Raw genomic sequence first — 22,505 nt, forward strand, 5'->3', positions numbered from 1 at the left:
TAATTACCCCAAGTTTTGGTATCTTTCAAAAAAAACGGCGGCGGGACCGCCGCTCCCGCCGCCGTTTTCCGCCGCCACCAAAAATATTTTTTTTATTGCATTTCTCGTTGAATTAGGCAATTTGGAATCATTTGAGACCATGTTATTTTTTTCAAAAAATTTTCCCCTTACAAGCACCCCTGACAGTCATTTTTTTCAAATTCTCGTTTATCAATGTATATCTTAAATTCAGAGCTACTCCTGTGCTTTTAAAGATATTCAAACAAAATCTTTTTAGGTTGGTAAGTAAAAAATATTTGAATTAAGAAAACGGCGGCGGAACCGCCGCTTCCGCCGTCCGCCGCCGTTTTCTGCCGCCACAAAAAATATTTTTTTTCATTTCTCGCCGAATTAGGCAATTTGGAATAATATGAGACCAAGTTATTTTTTTCAAAAATTTCCCCTTACAAGGAACCTTGCTCCCTCCATCCGCCGCCGCCGTTTTCCGCTACCGCCCCCCAAAAAATTTGAAAAAATAACATGGTCTCATATTATTCAAAATTGCCTAATTCAGCGATAAATGCAATAAAAAAATTTTTTTGGTTGCGGCGGAAAACGGCGGGAGCGGAGGTCCCGCCGCCGTTTTTTTTAGAAAGATACCAAAACTTGGGGTAATTAGTGACACAATCAAAAAGATTTCATCCAATTATCTCTAAAACTAAGGGAGTAGCATACTGTATTTAAGATATACCTTCATAAACAAGAATTTGAAAAAAAGTCCCCCTGTAAGGGGAAAATTTTTTGAAAAAAATAACATGGTCTCAAATGATTCCAAATTGCCTAATTCGGCGAGAAATGAAATAAAAAAAATATTTTTGTTGGCGGCGGAATTCGGCGGCGGGCGGCGGTCCCGCCGCCGTTTTTTTTTGAAAGATACCAAAACTTGGGGTAATTAGTGACACAATCAAAAAGATTTCACCCAATTATCTCTAAAACTAAGGTAGTAGCACCAAAAATAAAATTGCTGGTATGTCGTGTGACGAGTACTTCATTCCCCCCCCCCCCCCTTTTACAAATAAAGTAGAAATTCCATCAGAGTCAATTATCTATAATACAAAACAGACCGATGTCTGTCCGGAGCTAGGTCTAGGTAACTGCTGAACTGAGTGGACACCCCACAACCCACCGTAAATAAAAAAATTCCTACCTTCCGGCAAAAAAACAAAAACAAAAAACAAACTAGTAATTGGGGGGAGGAATATACAAAATATAATAGATACAAAGATGAGCAAATAATATTTTTTTACATTGAAAATATGTAAGCATGACTGTTTAAAAGCATCCTAAATTACCTATCTAATGTACATCATTTACAATGAAAATCATAATGTTTAATACCTTAGTTATGTCAGTATAATTCAATGTAATTAACACATAATATTTGTGACTTTCTTTAATAGGTATATATCTGAAAATTATAGGCATCATAAAATATATTTATTACTAGTATGGCTTCAAAACTGATAAGTATTCGTTGTATTAGAATTTGTTCTCAGCCTTATATTGAAAAATCATATATAGCATCGTATTATAGGCAGGTTTCCACAAATATAAGAATAAAAAATCATAAAATTAATGTTAGTTTTTTTCTTACAGATATTTTTTCATTTTTTAATATCCACGTACGGAAAACTGTCTATAATACAGTGCGTTAAATAAAACCGTTTAATTTAATAAATTTGCATATTATATAAAGAATTTTCACTGTAAAAATCATTGCCATATAACAAACTTGTGTAAAAATCTCCTATTTCTATCATAATTAATTTTAAATAAATATTCTAATTTCTAATGCATTTTATTAAGTTTAATAATTATTTTACAAATTATTCAAAAAAATAATTATTTATTGCATCGTATCATAGACAGCTATTCACGGATATTAAAGTAAAAAATTATGATAATAAAACCAGTTTTGTCAGTCCCGTGGTGCCTACAGCCCAAGCTAACAAAACTGGTATTGATTTTTATTTTAATAATAGTAAAAAATTAGCTGTAATACGATTCTTAACATGGTTTTATTGTATGGACGAGAATCGGTTCTAATCCAGCGGATATTAATCGGTTTCTAAGCCGATAGGCAGGTATATGAGTTGTTTATAAACAAAGTACAAATGCCGCACACAATTATTTCATAAATATGTCGTCTTTGTTTGAAAACAAGTTTTCATGATATAATTTTTCTATTTTTAAATTTAATTTTCATTTAATCAATTATGTTTCTTATCAATTTTTTTTGTAATATAAAGTATTTTATTCTTTAAAGGTATTGTTTATTAACTTTTATGAACTTAAATAAATATTGCATTAAGGTTAATTAAATATTAATAGCCGGGGAGAAATGTCTTAGGAGGAATTGTTACAAAATTTTCATGGTATTAATTTTCCTTCATAAAAATAAATTACAAATTATTTTTCCTTATTTTTCTTTAAAATAACGTCAATATATCTTTTTAAGTTTTTATATTGAATTATTTTATTTTTTTTTTAATATTATTACAGCAAGTTCTGCTCCTTGGTATTTGCCGGAGAAATTCGTTACAAAGTTTTCATGTCATAAATTTTCTTTTTTATTAAAAGTATGTATTTTAAATTCACTCCGCATTTTACTAATAAATGACGTGAATTTATGTTGATTTATTAAACTTTATAATGATTATTTTTAAAAAGTATATTGAAGGTTAGTAAATTATCATTTTATAATTTATGTTTGTCGGGAAAAGTTGTCCACAGAGGAATTGTCCAACACTTTTTATGCGTAGACGACATTTACATAAAAAATCGAAGTGCGGCATTTGGACATGTAAACAAAATAATTTTTGCCGTTAGATAATCATTTGTAAACAATAACTTTTTGAAAAATAATAACATAAAACAGATCGTTTATTATTGTTTTTTTTAAAATAAATACGTTTTCAAATGCTCTTTGATTTTTTAAGGAAGCAATTAAGAATATGAATTTTATTCGTTTTTTTTATATATAAGAAAAATAAATCTAAGAATATTTATATTTTTTTAGTAGAAATTGAAAATATACCAAGTTTTAAGCAATTTATTCAAAAAATATTGTGTATAAACATTTAAATCAATTGAAAATGGAAGGTATTACGTAAAAAAATTGTGAAAATTGTTAAAAAGAATGAATTTACTGAATAGATGTTACATTATTTCTGTAATTTTGTTAATAGCTAGGTATGATGTGCTTATCACAATGTAATGTTGAATATAGTATGTAGATTTTAAATATGTATATGTGAATAAAACAATTTCGTTTTTCTTCATTAGTACTAAATCTTTTTTTGCCAATGTATGTATAATGTATATGGCATGCAGTTTTTATGTTTAAATCAATTGAAAAAAGGAGGAGGGGCCGGGTCCTTAAAAAAATAAATAAAATGAAGGTTAAACTTTGCTTCCCCCCCCCCCCCTTTTTTTCAGATGTTGAATGTTTATCCTCTTTAAATTTTTTTACCCTTTCTCCACTTAGAATTGAAATCTTTGACAGATATGATTCAATGACCTAATAGCCACAATTTAAAATTCGTTACTTAAACTACATATTTATTTTCCTCTATCGGAAATATAGAATGCCATATGGAATGAAAGTAAGCAGAATAAAAAAATGGATAAAATCCTCTTAGAAATATTTTTTTCAATTTTGAAAATTTTTATACAACATATAGCATGGACAACAAAAAATTTTACTGATTTAGATTAAGTTTATAAATGATTTTTTAAAAACAAATGCGTAATTATTATTATTATTGCCCATGATCATATCTCATCTCTCCCATCTACTTCCTTAATCCTTTATTTTTAATGACAGATTGGATGATTAACTAATAAGTTATCTGTAATTTATAAAAAAAAAGCATTTTTAGATGCAAATTTCAACTCAATGCTTGATTTTTAATCCCAAGTGTTTTCTGAGAAAATTTCTCAATATTATTATATTTTTCAGATACGCAGGATGCATTAAAATCATTAAGCTAGAATAGGAAGAACTTTACTTAAGATTCATTTGGAAAACAAAGAAAATTCAGGTGACTTGTCTTGTTTTGACATTAAAATTTATGGCTTTTAATACTTACACTTTCTTCAACCTAAGAATGGCAGTTGTCTTACTTGGAAAAGAGTACATAATGTTTAAGACAGTGTTTCGGAGCCGGGAGCAGCAACATTTTTGGTGGAGCCGGATCCGGAGCCGTATTTTCGTTAAAAACGGCTCCGGCTCCAGATTAGCTAAAAATGATTTTTTAAAGAAATATTATAATTTGGCAACGGTCTTTTTCCATATAATAAACTGAAAAACTATTGTTACTTAACAAATAGACACACATCCTTCTACTTTTAAATAGCTTTTATCAAATAAAAGCAAAATATTTTATATTATTTATTTTATTTTATCAAATTCAATAATGAACAAAAACTGATATATTAATTTTAAGGTAGGAGCCGGAGCCGTATTTCCAGATACGGCTCCGACACCCTGGTTTAAGAATACAAAGAATTGATAAGTTAATAGCTGTTGTTTTTTCCAATTATTTCAATTTTCTATTGTCTTGTAATCAATTTTTTTATCTGTCCTAAGTTTTAAATTCAAACATTGATCAATTATTGACTTGATCTTGATAATTTAGATTTGTGCCAGATTAACTGTTGGAATATTAGCAATAAACAAAGAATAATGGATACAAAAAAGAAGCATTCTTGTGACGTTTGTGAAAAATCATTTAACACAGCTCAAAATAAAGATATTCATATGAGAACCCATACAGGAGAGAAACCATTTTCATGTGAATTATGTAATAAGGCATTTTCACAGTCCAGTACTCTTAATATTCATATGAAAATGCATACAGGGGAAAAACCATTTTCATGTGATGTGTGCGATAAATCATTCACCACAATTCAACATAAAGATATTCATATGAGAATACATACTGGAAAGAAACCATATTCATGCAAAATATGCAAAAAGAAATTTAATCAGTCCAGCAGTCGTAATATTCATATGAAAATACATACAGGTGAAAAACCCTTTACATGTGATATGTGTAATAAATCATTCACCACATCTGGTAATAGAGATACTCATATGAGAACACACACTGGGGAGAGACCATATTCATGCGAAATGTGTAACAAGTCATTTACACAGTCCAACAGTCTAATAATTCATATGAGAACATGTAATGGTGAGAAACCATATTCATGTGAAATATGTGGTGAAACATTTTCATACTTAGGTAATAAAGATGCACACATGATAACACATACTAAAAGTTCAACAATGAGTTTAGAAGAGAAAACCACTTGTCAGATTTGTGGGAAAACATTTGGCACAGAATTTAATAAAAATGTTCATATGAGAACCCATACTGGGGAGAAGCCATATTCATGTGAAATATGTGGTAAATCATTCGCGCAATCAGTCTATAAAAACATACATAAAAGAACGCATACGGGAGAGAGACCATATTCATGTGAAATATGTAATAAGGCATTTTCACAGTCCAGTAATCTTAATAAGCATATGAACAAAATGCATAAAGATGAAAAAGTTAGGCATTTAAATAAAGTCGAGAAGAATGAAGACTATGAATCAGAATCTTTTGACTGTAATGTTTGCCATAAAATATTTCCTAGTATTGATCTTTTAAATGTCCACAAATATCTTCATCCTGTACAGAAAGAAAAGAATGAAAACATTAAAGAGAATGAAAATCATGTGTTGGTTAAACAGGAGGAAGAAACTCTTATTATTAAGGAAGAACCCTTATATAATGATGAAGCTCCTAATATCATGAATGTTAAAGTAGAAATAATAGAAGAAGAAAATGTTTCTCTCTCTATTAAGGAAGAGCCTGCTCAGAATGATAATGCTTGAGACACTGCAAATATAAAAGAAGAAGAAACTGACGATTATCTCTAATAACTAAATTAAATAATATTTACGAATACAACAGGCATTTATAAATCTGTAAATCTTTTTTTTGTGAGTTTACTTTTGTTGTTCTTGGAAAATTCAAAATTATATCAATATCTTTATTTATCATTTCACAATTCTATGAAAAGGAATTATTTGCAGCACAAAATTTAAAAAAAAATGTTAATTTTCTTGTTTTATGTAATCTTTCCTTGAAAGAATAAGTAAGTTTAATTTGTACTAATTTTACTCTATAATCAATTTTAAAAAAATAAGTTATGTAAACAAAGAAACTGAAGTGGAAGTAATATTTGATAATGATTCTCTATCTGGTAAAGAGGAGCCTGTCTTGAATGATTAAAGCTGTAAATGTATAAAGACATCTTCATTTATTTTATTAGTTTTAATTATAGACAAAATATTTAGGTATATTAAATGATTTTAAATATTTTATTATATATAGTACAACACCATTGTTTATGATTAGTGTTATTTGAAAGGAAATTTCCACTTTACTTGAATCCACCCTAATTTATAGAACCTTGATGTATCAAGCCATGATAGGCTGTAGAGAATATTTGATTATCACATCTTTGTGATGCTTATGCTAAACTCGAACTATCCACTTCTAGAATTAAAAGTACCCAAACAACTCAACTTCTTGTTTAAAATAATAATTCAATCAAAAAGATATTTTTATGTTGTCAAGGTAAATATAAATTAAATGTGTTGAGTTTTAGGTTTGTTTTTAAGTGTTCAACCTGCTTCCCTCCTTTTTTTTATTGTAGATTTTTGTTAATATTCATTCTTTAAGCTACCTAGTCATTAATGTATAACTAATGTTACATCTTTCAGATGAAATGAGATGATGAGCTAGAAATATAAAAACTATAACACAGGCCGGTCATTCACAAGAAATACAGGTGACGTTTCAAATATTTTTAGTAGTGAGGCTAGTCTATATATTCTTCGTTCGTATTCCTATTTGCCACGTAGAAATTGCCTTTCCCTCTAAACATTTTTTTTAAGCTTTTTCTCGCAAAATTAGACAACTTTGTATCATCTGAGACAACTTTTTTTAGCTAATAATGCAAAGTGTAAAACATTAAGTTGGCCTTAAAAAGCACAAATAAATGTGGCGGCAGCAGTGGTTCTACAATCATTTCTTCACAGTTCGATTCCACATTGTATCTTGTGAAAGCTACTGTCAGGCCTTATTTTACGCAGAATTATTATTTGCAATCATCCCCCCCCCCCCCTCCCACATTATTTTATTGAATATTTTTTAACTAGGTGTATTAAAAAGTTTTTCATAAAGAATGACAATTTTTTTGTATAAGCAAAAAAGTCATTTTTGAGATTTATAACAAAATCAATAAATATAAAACTGATGCTATTCAAAATTTATAAGTGGCACCAGATCTGTACAGTTCTTGTTCATTATTTTGTAATTGGTAATTACAGTGAGATTCCTTTTAGACCTTTTTATTCCAGTTCTAATGATATGCGTACAGTACACTGAATGTGCTGCCAGCTGTTTGGGAGCTACTGCATGATCTTATATCTATAATACAAAGTTAAATAATGTCTGTCCGTCCGTCTGTCCCTTAAGATATCGGTAACCACTGAATCGCTTGAATTCTACTCTTCAGGGAATATACCTGCTGGTCCTGTGGTGGTTTTAGGATATTTTCTTAAACCCTAAAACCAACAAATCCCCCCAATTTTTTTTAAGGTTGATACCTTTTTTTAAAGTTAAATTTTTGTGTATACAGCGAACAATCTGGGTTTAATTTTGCCATAGAGTCTTTTGACAAATAATAACTTTTAAAAAAATATGTAAAGCTCTAGGTAAGAAAAATTCTAGATAGGAGGGTTGACTTCCCAATACATTATAGGGCTAAGCCCCTAGAGGCTAGAGGCGAAGCCGCTAGTTACTGAAATTAAGTGAATGCTCAAATAAGGTCCAAAAAACAATCAATAGGTATAAAAATCGTATAAGTAGATATTTTATGCAAAGCAGCAAAATATTACAAAACATTTACAAATGCGCGCCATTTGATTAAGCCTATGAAATATTTCCTTATATCTGCCGTTACCGCCGTAATGGTGCTTCCTTCGAGAATGCTACTTATGACAACTTATGCTGTGTTTTAGAAGTTCTAGAAAAAAGTTTTTAAAGTTCAAGTACGTAAAATGACTACCAAGACCACTCCTAGGGGTTGAAAAGGTTCTCCCATATCCGCCGCAACCGCCATAACAGAACAGGGGGGGGGGGCCAATGCAAAAATCTCGAAATCAATGATTAAATGGCACTTAGAATCCGAATTCCATTGAAACTTGGCATGAGTAATTATTAGCATGTATCTAATTATCCAAACAACTTCAAACATCCTAATATTAACCCTTGTTTTTTATTTAGATTTCAACAAACAAGCTTGAGACTAGGAATTACAACAATAATGGATTGTGAAGAAAGTAAACATTCTTGTCAGACATGTGGAAAATCATTTTCAAGGCCTGGACATCTCAATATACATATGAGAATACATACAGGAGAGAAACCATATTCATGTGATATATGCGGTAAATCATTCTCCGATAAAAGTGCAAAAAATAAACACGTGAGAATACATCTTGGAGAGAAACCATATTCATGTGAGGAGTGTGGTAAAACATTCTTAACAGCTTTTGAAAAGAATGCACATATAAGATCTCATACAGGAGAAAAACCATATTCATGTGAAATATGTGGACAATCATTCTCCCAATTAAGTCATAAAAATAGACATATCAGAACACATACTGGTGAGAAACCTTATTCATGTGAAATATGTGGTAAATCGTTTTCGGAAATTGGATCCAGAAATAAACACATAAGGACACATACTGGAGAAAAGCCATATTCATGTGATATATGTAACAAGGCATTTTCACAGTCCCATAGTCTTAATATGCATATGAAAATACATACAGGTGAAAGGCCATTTTCATGTGAATTGTGTGATAAATCATTCATTACAGCTGCAAGTAAAGATATTCACATGAGAACACATACTGGAGAAAAACCATATTCATGTGATTTATGTAATAAGGCATTCACCACATCTCAAAATAAAGATATTCATATGAGATCACATACTGGTGAAAAACCGTATTCATGTGATATATGTGGAAAGTCATTTACTGAATCAAGGAGTAGAGATAGACATGCAACTAAGGCTCATAAAGTTGACACTGGTGACAACAATATTGTTAAATCTGAATTAGCTAAAAAGAAAACACATTCCTGTGATATATGTGGCAAAACATTTACACGACCGAGTCGTAAGAATAGTCACATGAAAAAACACAAGGACAAAAATGAAACAAAGAGAAGTGCGCTAACTGCTGACCTAGTTGACTGTGTAGGGGATATAAAAAAGGAAATTAAAGAAGAAGAAACTCTTGATGATGGACTTTTTACCATTAAAGAAGAACCTGTATACACTGATGTAACTCCTAATATTATGAATGTAAAAGTAGAAATTAAGGAAGAAGAAACCCTTGATAATAATTATCTGTGTATAAAAGAGGAGCCTGCTCAGAATGTTATTGTTAAAGAAGAAGAAACTGGTGATTATACCTCTGGAAATTAAAACATTTTAAGAATACTATATCGACATAATATAAATCGGACCATAGAAAGAAAAAAAAGTAGTGTGTTTTGTCGTATTTTCACAGTAGCGTTTCTCCTAATTATAGCCCCTGCGTGGGGCTCTAAGCCTTAAGGGCCAATTTCCTAACCTTAACATTGATTTACCTAAAATAACCTATCTAAAACTAATGTAAAAATACGACGAATCCTCTTAATCTTGTTTTGACTGCATTTCCTTTATAGAATTCTATGGAAAAAAATCAAAAAAATTTTATTTTTAGGTTAGGTTAGGGAAGAAAACCCCTGTGGAAATGAGGGTTTCAGGACTTTTTGGTAAATTTTTGTGTAACCTAACCTAAAACTAAAATTTTCCATTTAGATGTAGTACCTATTGGACTGGGCTTATGTATCAAGTTTCAAAATTCTAGCTCAATATTTAGTACTTTTTGCACACGGTTTACGGTCAGATGTCATTGTGTGTGCACCCCTCTCCCTTTCCAGTCTTTTCTAGTTTTAAAAAGTGTCTCATTACCCTCCACCTCTTTATTTTTGTTTTGTTTTAGAATTATGTACATGCATATTCTTAATTGTAGAAATCAATGCATTATGGTTTTTACTTCTTTTTAATACTGTTAATATTTTTCAGATTAATAAGATTAAATGAGATAAAGAGCAAGAAGAATAAGAACTATATCCCAGGATCATTTATAAAAATTACAGGTACAAATCAAGTATTTCAGTAGCGAGGCTATTCTTTATTCTCTTTGTTCGTTCGCCTGTCAGTCAACCACGTTTAGGTGAAAACGGTTCAAAGGGTGAAGTACAGTATTTACAAAGTATGTGGTGTCAAATTTTATAAATTTATGGCAAAAAAGACAAATTTAGAGCTCTTAATGAAAAAGACTTACCGTATAAAAATCTATTTTTCTATAAAGTAGTAAGGTTTTTTTTAATCTTTTGATCTTGAAAATTATTGGTCTGAATGTGTTTTCAGAGAGGCATTATAAATGTCTTGAACTGGTTTTACGCTATTTTCATGACATCCCAAACCCCTACCTCACTCAACTTCCCCTAGAGGCTAGGGGCGAAGCAAATAGTTTGATATACTTTGGAGAAATTACACTTAACCCCTGTGGGCCACCAAACCTAGCTGGCTGATGGTATTTTTAAGTTTAATTTTTGATATTAATGTCACGCTAATATTTAGTAATAGTCACTGTCATTTTAACCAAACAAGGGGAGAAAGGAGTGGAAGTTTGTACACTTATAGTGAATGAAAATTCAGTATCAAATTTTGCCGTGGACGTTTGGCTTGTTTTTATAATTATCAACCTAATTCTTTTTGTAAACTCTCTTATATGATTGGATCTACCTGCAAAACTTTGAAAATCGAATTTTGGAACTTTCCTTCTAGGAGCTAATGGGCCAAAAGACCCCCACAAACACTAAGATTTTAAGCAGTTTTTTTTAAATGGAACCTTTTATTACATAAATGAGTTAGTTAGTCATCATATATTTCATTTTTGCAATCTACTTCTTGGGGCTTGTGATCTCAAAACTTTTTTATATTTGGGGGGGTTGTTTTACCCCAAAAGTTCCTAGAAGGATAGTGCGTAAATGAAATCTGTAGTTACTACTTAATTCAGTTATGTGAAAATAGTTTCTAATAAAAAAAATCTGCCCGATATCTTTAAAAATAAGTTCAGTTCTTAAAATTTTTGTTTCAGGGGGTCTTTTGACCCATTAGCCCCTAGAAGGAAAGTCCCAAAATTTAATTTTCAAAGTTTTACAGGTAGATCTATTAATAAAAGAAAGTTTACAAAAAGAATTAAGTTGATAACTTTAAAAGTAAGCCCAAGCCCAAACGGCCTGGCCAAAATTTTATAGCACTTTTAACAGTTATCAATCTATCTCAACCATAACATTTATAAATTAGTAACTACTGCTCCTTCATAACGAAATATATTTCAAAGAAAAAATCTTCATTATCAATCGCATCTTTTAGTGAAGTGAATCAAGTAAATATAGCTTGGTCAGTTTAGAATTTTATACTGAATTTTCATTACCATATATACCACAGAAATAAACATAAATCAGAATAGTAAAGAATCGAAATAATTATTAAAGTAATACTTTATACTATTCGAAATTATACGAGTTAACATTTCAGATTTGTGAGAGATACTTGTAAGAATATCAAATATCCAGAATAATAGAATAATGGATACTGAAAAAGAAAAGAACTCTTGTCAGATTTGTGGAAAAACATTTAGCAGACCTTACCATAGGGACATTCATATGAGAACACACAATGGAGAGAAACCTTATTCATGTGAATTATGTAGTAAATCATTCTCGGATAAAGGCAATAGAGATCAAAGTATGAGAACTCATACTGGAGAAAAACCATATTCATGTAATATATGTGATAAGTCATTTTCAAGGTCTAATGATAAAAATAAACATATGAGAACTCATACTGGAGAGAATATATTATATTCATATTCATGTGATATATGTGGTAAATTGTTGTTGTTGTAGCCATGATTCTCTGAAGTTAGGATGCATTCTCACGTTCAAATAGTAGAGATATACATATGAGAATACATACTCGAGAAAAACCATATTCTTGTGAAATATGTAATAAATCATTCCCGCGTAAAGATCATAGAGATACACATATGAGATCTCATACTGGTGAAAAACCATATTCATGTGATATATGTGATTAAATGTTCACCACATCTAGTGAAAAAAATGTCCATATGAGAACTCATACTGGAGAGAAACCATATTCATGTGAAATTTGTGCAAAATCATTCTCGCAGCATGTTCATAAAATTAGGCATATGAGAACTCATACTGATGAGAAACCATATTCATGTACTGTATGTGGTAAATCATTCACCACATCTCATGGTCAAGATTATCATATGAGAACTCATACAGGTGAAAAACACATTAGTGAAAAATCATATTCTTTAACTCTGAATTAGCTAAAAAGAAAACACATTCCTGTGATATATGTGGCAAAACATTTACACGACCGAGTCGTAAGAATAGTCACATGAAAAAACACAAGGACAAAAATGAAACAAAGAGAAGTGCGCTAACTGCTGACCTAGTTGACTGTGTAGGGGATATAAAAAAGGAAATTAAAGAAGAAGAAACTCTTGATGATGGACTTTTTACCATTAAAGAAGAACCTGTATACACTGATGTAACTCCTAATATTATGAATGTAAAAGTAGAAATTAAGGAAGAAGAAACCCTTGATAATAATTATCTGTGTATAAAAGAGGAGCCTGCTCAGAATGTTATTGTTAAAGAAGAAGAAACTGGTGATTATACCTCTGGAAATTAAAACATTTTAAGAATACTATATCGACATAATATAAATCGGACCATAGAAAGAAAAAAAAGTAGTGTGTTTTGTCGTATTTTCACAGTAGCGTTTCTCCTAATTATAGCCCCTGCGTGGGGCTCTAAGCCTTAAGGGCCAATTTCCTAACCTTAACATTGATTTACCTAAAATAACCTATCTAAAACTAATGTAAAAATACGACGAATCCTCTTAATCTTGTTTTGACTGCATTTCCTTTATAGAATTCTATGGAAAAAAATCTAAAAAATTTTATTTTTAGGTTAGGTTAGGGAAGAAAACCCCTGTGGAAATGAGGGTTTCAGGACTTTTTGGTAAATTTTTGTGTAACCTAACCTAAGACTAAAATTTTCCATTTAGATGTAGTACCTATTGGACTGGGCTTATGTATCAAGTTTCAAAATTTAGTACTTTTTGCACACGGTTTACGGTCAGATGTCATTGTGTGTGCTCCCCTCTCCCTTTCCATCCAGTCTTTTCTGGTTTTAAAAAGTGTCTCATTACCCTCCACCTTTTTATTTTTGTTTTGTTTTAGAATTATGCACATATTCTTAATTGTAGAAATCAATGCATTATTGGTTTTACTTCTTTTTAATACTGCTAATATTTTTCAGAATAATAAGATTAAATGAGATAAAGAGCTATAAAAATAAGAACTATATCCCAGGATCATTTATAAAAAATACAGGTACAAATCAAGTATTTCAGTAGCGAGGCTATTCTTTATTCTCTTTGTTCGTTCGTCTGTCAGTCAACCACGTTTAGGTGTCAAATATTATAAATTTATGGCAAAAAAGACAAATTTAGAGCTCTTAATGAAAAAGACTTACCGTATAAAAATCTATTTTTCTATAATATAAAGTAGTTAGGTAGTTTTTTTTTAATCTTTTGATCTCGAAAATTATTGGTCTGAATGTGTTTTCAGAGAGGCATTATAAATGTCTTGAACTGGTTTTAAGCTATTTTCATGACATCCTAAACCCCTACCTCACTCAACTTCCCCTAGAGGCTAGGGGCGAAGCAACTAGTTTGATATACTTTGGAGAAATTACACTTAACCCCTGTGGGCCACCAAACCTAGCTGGCTGATGGTATTTTTAAGTTTAATTAATGTCACGCTAATATTTAGTAATAGTCACTGTCATTTTAACCAAACGAGGGGAGAAAGGAGTGGAAGTTTGTACACTTATAGTGAATGAAAATTCAGTATCAAATTTTGCCGTGGACGTTTGGCTTGTTTTTATAATTATCAACTATATTCTTTTTGTAAACTCTCTTATATGATTGAATCTACCTGCAAAACTTTGAAAATCGAATTTTGGAACTTTCCTTCTAGGAACTAATGGGCCAAAAGACCCCCACAAACACTAAGATTTTATGCAGTTTTTTTTAAATGGAACCTTTTATTACATAAATGAGTTAGTTAGTCATCATATATTTCATTTTTGCAATTTACTTCTTGGAGCTTGTGATCTCAAAACTTTTTTTATATTTGGGGGGGTTGTTTTACCCCAAAAGTTCCTAGAAGGATAGTGCGTAAATAAAATCTGTAGTTACTACTTATTTCAGTTATGTGAAAATAGTTTCTAATAAAAAAAATCTGCCCGATATCATTAAAAATAAGTTCAGTTCTTAAATCTTTTGTTTTGGGGGGTCTTTTGACCCACTAGCCCCTAGAAGGAAAGTCCCAAAATTTAATTTTCAAAGTTTTACAGGTAGATCTAATAATAAAAGATAGTTTACAAAAAGAATTAAGTTGATAACTTTAAAAGTAAGCCCAAGCCCAAACGGCCAGGCCAAAAGGGGGGGGGGTAAAATGTGGTGACTCGTGCCACGACATACCAGCAATTTTATTTTGGGTGCTACTCCCTTAGTTTTAGAGATAATTGGATAAAATCTTTTGGGCTGGGTCAGTAATTACCCCAACTAGAGGTATCTTTCAAAAAAAACGGCGGCGGGACCGCCGCTCCCGCCGCCCGCCGCCGTTTTCCGCCGCCACCAAAAAATTTTTTTTTTTTGCATTTCTCGCCGAATTAGGCAATTTGGAATCATTTGAGACCATGTTATTTTTTTCAAAAATTTTTCCCCTTACAAGCAGCCCTGCGGGGGGACTTGTCATTTTTTTCAAATTCTCGTATATCAAGGTATATCTTAAATACAGTACTTCTCCTGTGATTTTGAAGATAAAACGCCGCTCCCGCCGTCCGCCGCCGTTTTCCGACACCAAAAAAAAAAATTTTTTTTTTGCATTTCTCGCCGAATTAGGCAATTTGGAATCATTTGAGACCATGTTATTTTTTTCAAAAATTTTTCCCCTTACAAGCAGCAGGGGGACTTTTTTGTACATTAAGGTGGTAGGTACTCCTGTGATTTAAAAGATATTGAAAAAAAATATTTTTAGGTAGGTCAGTAACTAATGGCAGAGAGAAATGCAAAAAAAAATTTTTTTTGTTGGCGGCGGAAAACGGCGGCGGACGGCGGGAGCGGCGGTCCCGCCGCCGTTTTCTTCAAAGTCCCCCCGCAGGGCTGCTTGTAAGGGGAAAAATTTTTGAAAAAAATAACATGGTCTCAAATGATTCCAAATTGCCTAATTCGGCGAGAAATGCAAAAAAAAATTTTTTTGTTGGCGGCGGAAAACGGCGGCGGACGGCGGGAGCGGCGGTCCCGCCGGTCCCGCCGCCGTTTTCTTTATTAAAATATTTTTTACTTACCAACCTAAAAAGATTTTGTTTCAATATCTTCAAAATAACAGGAGAAGTACTGTATTTAAGATATACCTTGATATACGAGAATTTGAAAAAAATGACTAAGTCCCCCCGCAGGGCTGCTTGTAAGGGGAAAATTTTTGGAAAAAAATAACATGGTCTCAAATGATTCCAAATTGCCTAATTCGGCGAGAAATGCAAAAAAAATTTTTTTTTTGGTGGCGGCGGAAAACGGCGGCGGGCGGCGGGAGCGGCGGTCCCGCCGCCGTTTTTTTTGAAAGATACCTCTAGTTGGGGTAATTACTGACCCAGCCCAAAAGATTTTATCCAATTATCTCTAAAACTAAGGGAGTAGCACCCAAAATAAAATTGCTGGTATGTCGTGGCACGAGTCACCACATTTTACCCCCCCCCTTTTATAGCACTTTTAACAGTTATCAATCTATCTTAACCATAACATTTATAAATTAGTAACTACTGCTCCTTCATAACGAAATATATTTCAATGAAAAAAATCTTCATTATCAATCGCATCTTTTAGTGAAGTGAATCAAGTAAATATAACTTGGTCAGTTTAAAATTTTATACTGAATTTTCATTTCCTATAAATGTACAAACTCTCTCCCCCCCACCCCTCCACTTTAAACACAAGAATTGTGTTCTTATGTATAGCAATGAGATACAACCATCAGACAATAACAATTTAATTTGCTATTATAAAATTATTTAATATCAGACTTGAGATTTACTTACAATACTATAATACTGCAGAATATTAATTACCATTTATTAGGGCAGGTTTCCTATTTTAATACCACAGAAATAAACATAAATCAGAATAGTAAAGAATCGAAATAATTATTAAAGTAATACTTTATACTATTCGAAATTATACGAGTTAACATTTCAGATTTGTGAGAGATACTTGTAATTATTTCAAATATCCATAATAATAGAATAATGGATACTGAAAAAGAAAAGAACTCTTGTCAGATTTGTGGAAAAACATTTAGTAGACCTTGCCATAGGGACATTCATATGAGAACACACACTGGAGAGAAACCTTATTCATGTGAATTATGTAGTAAATCATTCTCGGATAAAGGCAATAGAGATCAACATATGAGAACTCATACTGGAGAAAAACCATATTCATGTAATATATGTGATAAGTCATTTTCAAGGTCTAATGATAAAAATAAACATATGAGAACTCATACTGGAGAGAATATATTATATTCATGTTCATGTGATATATGTGGTAAATCATTCTCACGTTCAAACAGTAGAGATATACATATGAGAACACATACAAGTGAGAAACCTTATTCATGTGAAATATGTGGGAGATGTTTCTCAAGATTAGATCATATAAAAGTTCATATGAGAACACACACGGGAGAGAAACCATATTCATGTGATATATGTGATAAATTGTTCACCACATCTAGTGAAAAAAATGTCCATTTGAGAACTCATACTGGAGAGAAACCATATTCATGTGAAATTTGTGCAAAATCATTCTCGCAGCTTGTTCATAAGATTAGGCATATGAGAACTCATACTGATGAGAAACCATATTCATGTACTGTATGTGGTAAATCATTCACCACATCTCATGGTCAAGATTATCATATGAGAACTCATACAGGTGAAAAACACATTAGTAAAAAATCATATTCATGTGAAATATGTGGAAAATCATTCACCACTGCTCAAAGTAAAAATATTCACATGAGAATACATACAGGAGAGAAACTATATTCCTGTGAAATATGTGAAAAATCATTCACCACATCTGGAAGGAAAGATACACACATGAGAACACATACAGGAGAGAAACCATATTCCTGTGAAATATGTGAAAAATCATTCACTCAATATCAACTTAAAGAATCACATATGAGATCCCATACTGGGGAGAAACCATATTCATGTGAGATATGTGGAAAATCATTCGCTTCATTTAATGGTAAAAAATTTCATATGAGATCTCATACTGGTGAGAAACCATATTCATGTAATGTATGTGGAAAATCATTTACTCGATCAAGCCAAAGAAATAAACATGCTATGACACATGAAGTAAATACTAGTGGAGAGAAACCATATTCATGTAATATATGTTTAAAATCATTCACCACAGCGCAACATAAAAATTCACATATGAGAACCCATACAGGAGAGAAGCCTTTTTCTTGCCAAATTTGTGGTAAATCATTCTCAGAGTCTGGTTCTAAAGTTAGGCATATGAGAACACACAGTGGTGAGAAACCACATACATGTGAAATATGTGGTAAATCATTCTCAAAGAAACAAACTAAAGACACTCATATGAGGAAACATACTACAGGAAATAAATTAGATACATCTGACAAGTCCAGTAATTTATTCATGGATGGTAATAAACATAAGACTGGACATAAGGAAAACTACAACGGTCTAATATCAACAATGAAACCTGTTTGTGTCAAGCTAAGAAAACTTTCATCTTTAGAAATAAAATCATTATCTGAAAAAAATAATGAACACTGTCTTGATTCTAGTGAAGTGTTCATAGAAAATGTGATTAGTGATCCTCTTACTATTAAAGATGAACCTGTCCATGATAATGATGTTAGTATTATAAATTTAAAAGAAGAAATTAAGGCAGAAACTCTTGCTACTGATCCTCTCCATATAAAAGAGGAGCCTGCTTTCATTCACAAAGCTGATGCAGATGATAATGTAAAAGAAGAAGAAACTAATGATTATCTCTATGACATTAAGGAAGAAGAAACTGATGAATATGGAATTAAGGGAGAAGAAACTCTTACTAATGATCCTCTCTCTATTAAAGAGGAGCCTGCTTTCATTGACAAAGCTGATGCAGATGTAAATGTAATAGAAGAAGAAACTGGTGATGTTTAGTTCCTAATCTAACCCATTTATAAATACTTCTATTTTGTTTTAATTAGGGATGACAATCCGTCTAATTTTTGGACCGGATTCGGATTCTTACAAGAATCCGTCCAAAAATAAAACGGATTCAAGCGGATTCCGGATTCTAGCAATATTTTAAAGGCTTTCAAAAATAAATAAATTAAGGGATTGAATTTTACCGGGTACTGGGACGAATCTAAAGCTGCGTTTTATCATATTTTCACAGTAGCTTTTCTTTTATTTCTAGACCCTACAGCGGCCAAAATGACTGTTAAAAACTAAAATATATATTTGGACCAAAAAAACTCAAGACGCTAATTTTAGCCCAACAATTAAGAATCCGAATCCGCTATTAAAAACCGGATTACGGATTCGGATACGGATTCCAAAATTGGCCAAAAATTGGGCGGATTCCGGATTGCAGATCCCGAATTCTGATACGGATTGCCAATCCTAGTTTTAATTGTATTTAAACCTCATATATCTACCAATTCTTGTAAATTCTTGTTATAATGTAGTATATATTTATCAATCATTGAAACAGTTTGTAAATCAGTCCATCTGTAAATGGTAAATGGTATTAGAACATCTTGGCTTTTATTGAACATATACCTTCCAAGGATTGCACATTGCCAAGTTTCATAACGAAATTTGGATTTTAAGTCCTATTTGCGCATTGATTACGAGATGGTCGTATTACCCCCCCCCCCCCCCCCCCCTCCGAAACGTAATTAATCTTATCTGGTATTGTATATTTATATTGTTTTGTATTAGTTGATAATTTTACATGTAAGTTATCTACATGGTGTCCCTCGTAAACTGTTTTTTTGAAACGCTTATTACTCCCTTAATATTTGAGCTATCTTGGTAAAATAAAAAGTATTTGGCAGCCTACTACTGACCATTTTATGGGGTAATGATGAGAAATCCACAAAATCCACAGGAAAAAATCTACGAGGTATTACATAAGAGATTAATTTTTTTAAATTAGACTAACCCACAAGAAAATATTTGCTTTGTGAACTTTAAGATTAGTTTGGGTCCAAACGGCTGGTCGCTCAGACTTTCTAAGCACAAAAATAGAACAGGCTTGACATGGCATACCAGAAATTCTCAATATTCAAGAATCTGAAGTGTAATATAAGTGAACAATATGTAAAAATAGGCATAATATTGATCTTCATTGTTAATTTTTCATGCGAGCTCGCTTCCAATGCACACAAGAACCTGAAATATATCAGATTTTTTAATTAGACTACAATGCCAGTTCTTATAATGTTTGGAGTAAGTCTTTGTGATCCACTGTTTGACCACCAGCTGCTTTAAAAGTTAACTAAGGCATATTTTTTATGTGGATTAGTCTTATATTCACTAAAATCAGCCTGTTTCGTATTACCTTGTAGATTTTTTTCTTTTAACTTTGCGGATTTTTCATCACTATATCATTAAATAGTCAGTAGTAGGCTGCCAAATGCTTTTTGTTTTACTAAGATAGCTCAAATATTAAGGGAGTAATAAGCGTTTAAAAAAAAAAATAGTTTACGAGGGACACCCTGTAATTCACTTTGATTTACTTTATTACAATTTTTCTTCCTTGTAATTGAAAAAGTATCTCTTTTTTTTAATATCCTATTATAACCTACCTGTATATATACTTCTATTTTAGTTAAATGTTATGAGCTGTAATATTTTTTTATCAAGGTGGGGGGGGGGGGAGTTTGTACACTTTTAGGAATGGGATGGACGTGTGGGCTTGTTTTTATAGTTATCAACCTAATTCTTTTTGTGAGCTCTCTTATATGACTGGATCTACCCATAAAACTTTCAAAATTGATTTTTGGCACTTTCCTTCTAGGGGCTAGTGGGGCAAAAGACACCCCCAAACACTAAAAATCTAGGTTCTGAGCTTATTTTTAGAGATATTGAGATGATTTTTTTTCTTCAGAAAACTTTTTTAACATAACCAAACTAAGTAGGTAATCATTAGAGATTTCAAAAAGAGCAAAAGACCCCCAAACACTAAAAATTTGAGTTCTGAGCTTATTTTTAAAGATATCAACCTGTTTTTTTTTAAGTAAACTTTTCCAACATAACCGTACCAAGTAATCATTACAGATTTCATTTTGGGACTTTCCTTCTAGGGGCTAGTGGAGCAAAAGACCCCCAAACACTAAAAATTTAGGTTCTGAGCTTATTTTTAGAGATATTGAGATGATTTGTTTTTCAGAAAACTTTTTAAAACATAACCAAACTAAGTAATCATTAAAGATTTCCTTTTGGGACTTTCCTTCAAGGGGCTAGTGAAGCAAAAGACCCCCAAACACTAAAAATTTAGGTTTTAAGCTTATTTTTAGAGATATTGAGAAAAAAAAAATTTCAGAAAACTTTTTTAACATAACCAAAATAAGTAATCATTACAGATTTCATTTTGGGACTTCCCATCTAGGGGCTAGTGGAGCTAAAGACCCCCCAAACACTAAAATTTAAGTTCTGAGCTTATTTTTAAAGATATCAACCTGTTTTTTTAAGTAAACTTTTCCAACGTATCCGAACTAAGTAATCATTACAGATTTCATTTTGGGACTTCCCTATAGGGGATAGTGGAGCAAAAGACCCCATAACACTAAAAATTTGAGTTCTGAGCCTATTTTTAAAAATATCAACCTGTTTTTTTTTACTGTACTGAGCAATGTTTACAAATTACATTTTGGGACTTTCTTTCTAAGGGCTAGTGGAGGAAAACATCCCCCAAACACAAAATTTTTAAATCTGAGCTTATTTTTAGAGATATTGAGATGATTTTTTTAATGAAATCTTTTTGAACATAACTGAACCAAGTTATCATTTTAGTTTTCTTTTTGGGACTTTCCTTCTCGAGGTTAGTGGAGCAAAAGACTCCCAAACACTAAAAATTTAAGTTTTGAGAGGGGTCTTTTGCCCCACAAGCCCCCAGAAGGAAAGTCCCAAAATGAAATCTGTAAAGATTGCTTAGTATGGTTAGGTTAAAAATTTTACTTTGAAAAAACAGGTTGATATCTTTAAAAATAAGATCAGAACTTAAATTTTTAGTGTTTGGGGGGTCTTTTGCTCCAATAGCCCCTAGAAGGAAAGTCCCAAAATGAAATCTGTAATAATTACTTAGTACGGTTATTTGAAAAAGTTTACTTAAAAAAAACAGGTTGATTTCTTTAAATAAAGCTTAGATCTTAAATTTTTGGTGTTTGGGGTTCTTTTGCTCCACTATCCCCTAGAAGGAAAGTCCCAAAATGAAATCTGTAATGATTACTTAGTTTGGTCATATTGAAAAAGTTTACTTAAAAAAAACAGGTTGATATCTTTAAATATATGAGCTCAAAACTTAATTTTTGGTGTTTCGAGGGTCTTTTGCTTCACTAGCCCCTATAAGGAAAGCCGCAAAATGAAATCTATAATGATTACTTAGTACGGTTATTTTGAAAAGTTTACTTATATACTGAATTTCATTTCCTATAAGTGTACAAACTCCCCCCCCCCCCTTATTCTTCAAATTAACTTTTCTGTCTGTAGAAAATGGTAAAGATAGACTGCTTGACTTTTTTGTAATATTTTCCTTATACCCTATCAAGCATATAAACTATTTAGGTCAATATCTCATATATTTTGTTTAACTTTAAAAGGTATAAACTGTATTATTAATATTATTATATATTTATTGTTATTAAGCATTTTTTTAAGGCATCTTTTTTTTCGTTTAAACATTGATTTAACCATTTAGTACATCTCTCATAAATATGTCTAATTTGTTTAACTTTAATGTTATGTTGTCATTAAAAAAAACCACTTTGTTTTACAATAAGGCATAGTTTATGTATAAAATATAGTTTATATGTTAAAATATTATTTTTTTTCTTC

General features: G+C 31.5%; 2 protein-coding genes and 2 long non-coding RNA genes across 5 annotated transcripts; all 4 read left to right on the top strand.

Annotated features, from left to right (window-relative positions):
* The first annotated feature begins 3,998 nt into the window (after positions 1 to 3,998).
* LOC145333132 (uncharacterized) lies at positions 3,999 to 6,824 on the top strand. Its single transcript, XR_013884471.1, has 2 exons — positions 3,999 to 4,082; positions 4,680 to 6,824. It is a non-coding gene; the product is annotated as an uncharacterized LOC145333132 (long non-coding RNA).
* On the top strand, positions 6,821 to 10,252 carry LOC145333131 (uncharacterized). 2 transcript variants are annotated; one of them, XR_013884470.1, is made up of 3 exons: positions 6,821 to 6,891; positions 8,391 to 9,886; positions 9,985 to 10,252. XR_013884470.1 is itself a non-coding variant. In XM_080178285.1 (2 exons), the coding sequence occupies exon 2, from the start codon at positions 8,431 to 8,433 to the stop codon at positions 9,604 to 9,606; it is 1,176 nt and encodes a 391-aa protein (XP_080034411.1). In that variant the 5' UTR covers positions 6,821 to 6,891; positions 8,391 to 8,430; the 3' UTR covers positions 9,607 to 10,252. The 2 variants fall into 2 exon arrangements, 1 of the variants encoding a protein (XP_080034411.1); XM_080178285.1 differs by having other exon boundaries at positions 8,391 to 10,252.
* On the top strand, positions 10,250 to 13,601 carry LOC145333133 (uncharacterized). The gene is made up of 2 exons (XR_013884472.1): positions 10,250 to 10,325; positions 11,776 to 13,601. It is a non-coding gene; the product is annotated as an uncharacterized LOC145333133 (long non-coding RNA).
* LOC145333129 (uncharacterized) lies at positions 13,600 to 22,499 on the top strand. The gene is made up of 2 exons (XM_080178284.1): positions 13,600 to 13,675; positions 16,603 to 22,499. The coding sequence occupies exon 2, from the start codon at positions 16,653 to 16,655 to the stop codon at positions 18,600 to 18,602; it is 1,950 nt and encodes a 649-aa protein (XP_080034410.1). The 5' UTR covers positions 13,600 to 13,675; positions 16,603 to 16,652; the 3' UTR covers positions 18,603 to 22,499.
* Positions 22,500 to 22,505: the final 6 nt, after the last annotated feature.

This window comes from Acartia tonsa, chromosome 12 (assembly GCF_053477335.1).
Source record: "Acartia tonsa isolate MP-2025a chromosome 12, ASM5347733v1, whole genome shotgun sequence".
NCBI lineage: Eukaryota > Metazoa > Arthropoda > Copepoda > Calanoida > Acartiidae > Acartia > Acartia tonsa.

Excerpts from the sequence above, each read along its gene's own strand:
- LOC145333131 (XM_080178285.1), top strand. The coding sequence starts at position 8,431 with ATGGATTGTGAAGAAAGTAAACATTCTTGTCAGACATGTGGAAAATCA.
- LOC145333129 (XM_080178284.1), top strand. The coding sequence starts at position 16,653 with ATGGATACTGAAAAAGAAAAGAACTCTTGTCAGATTTGTGGAAAAACA.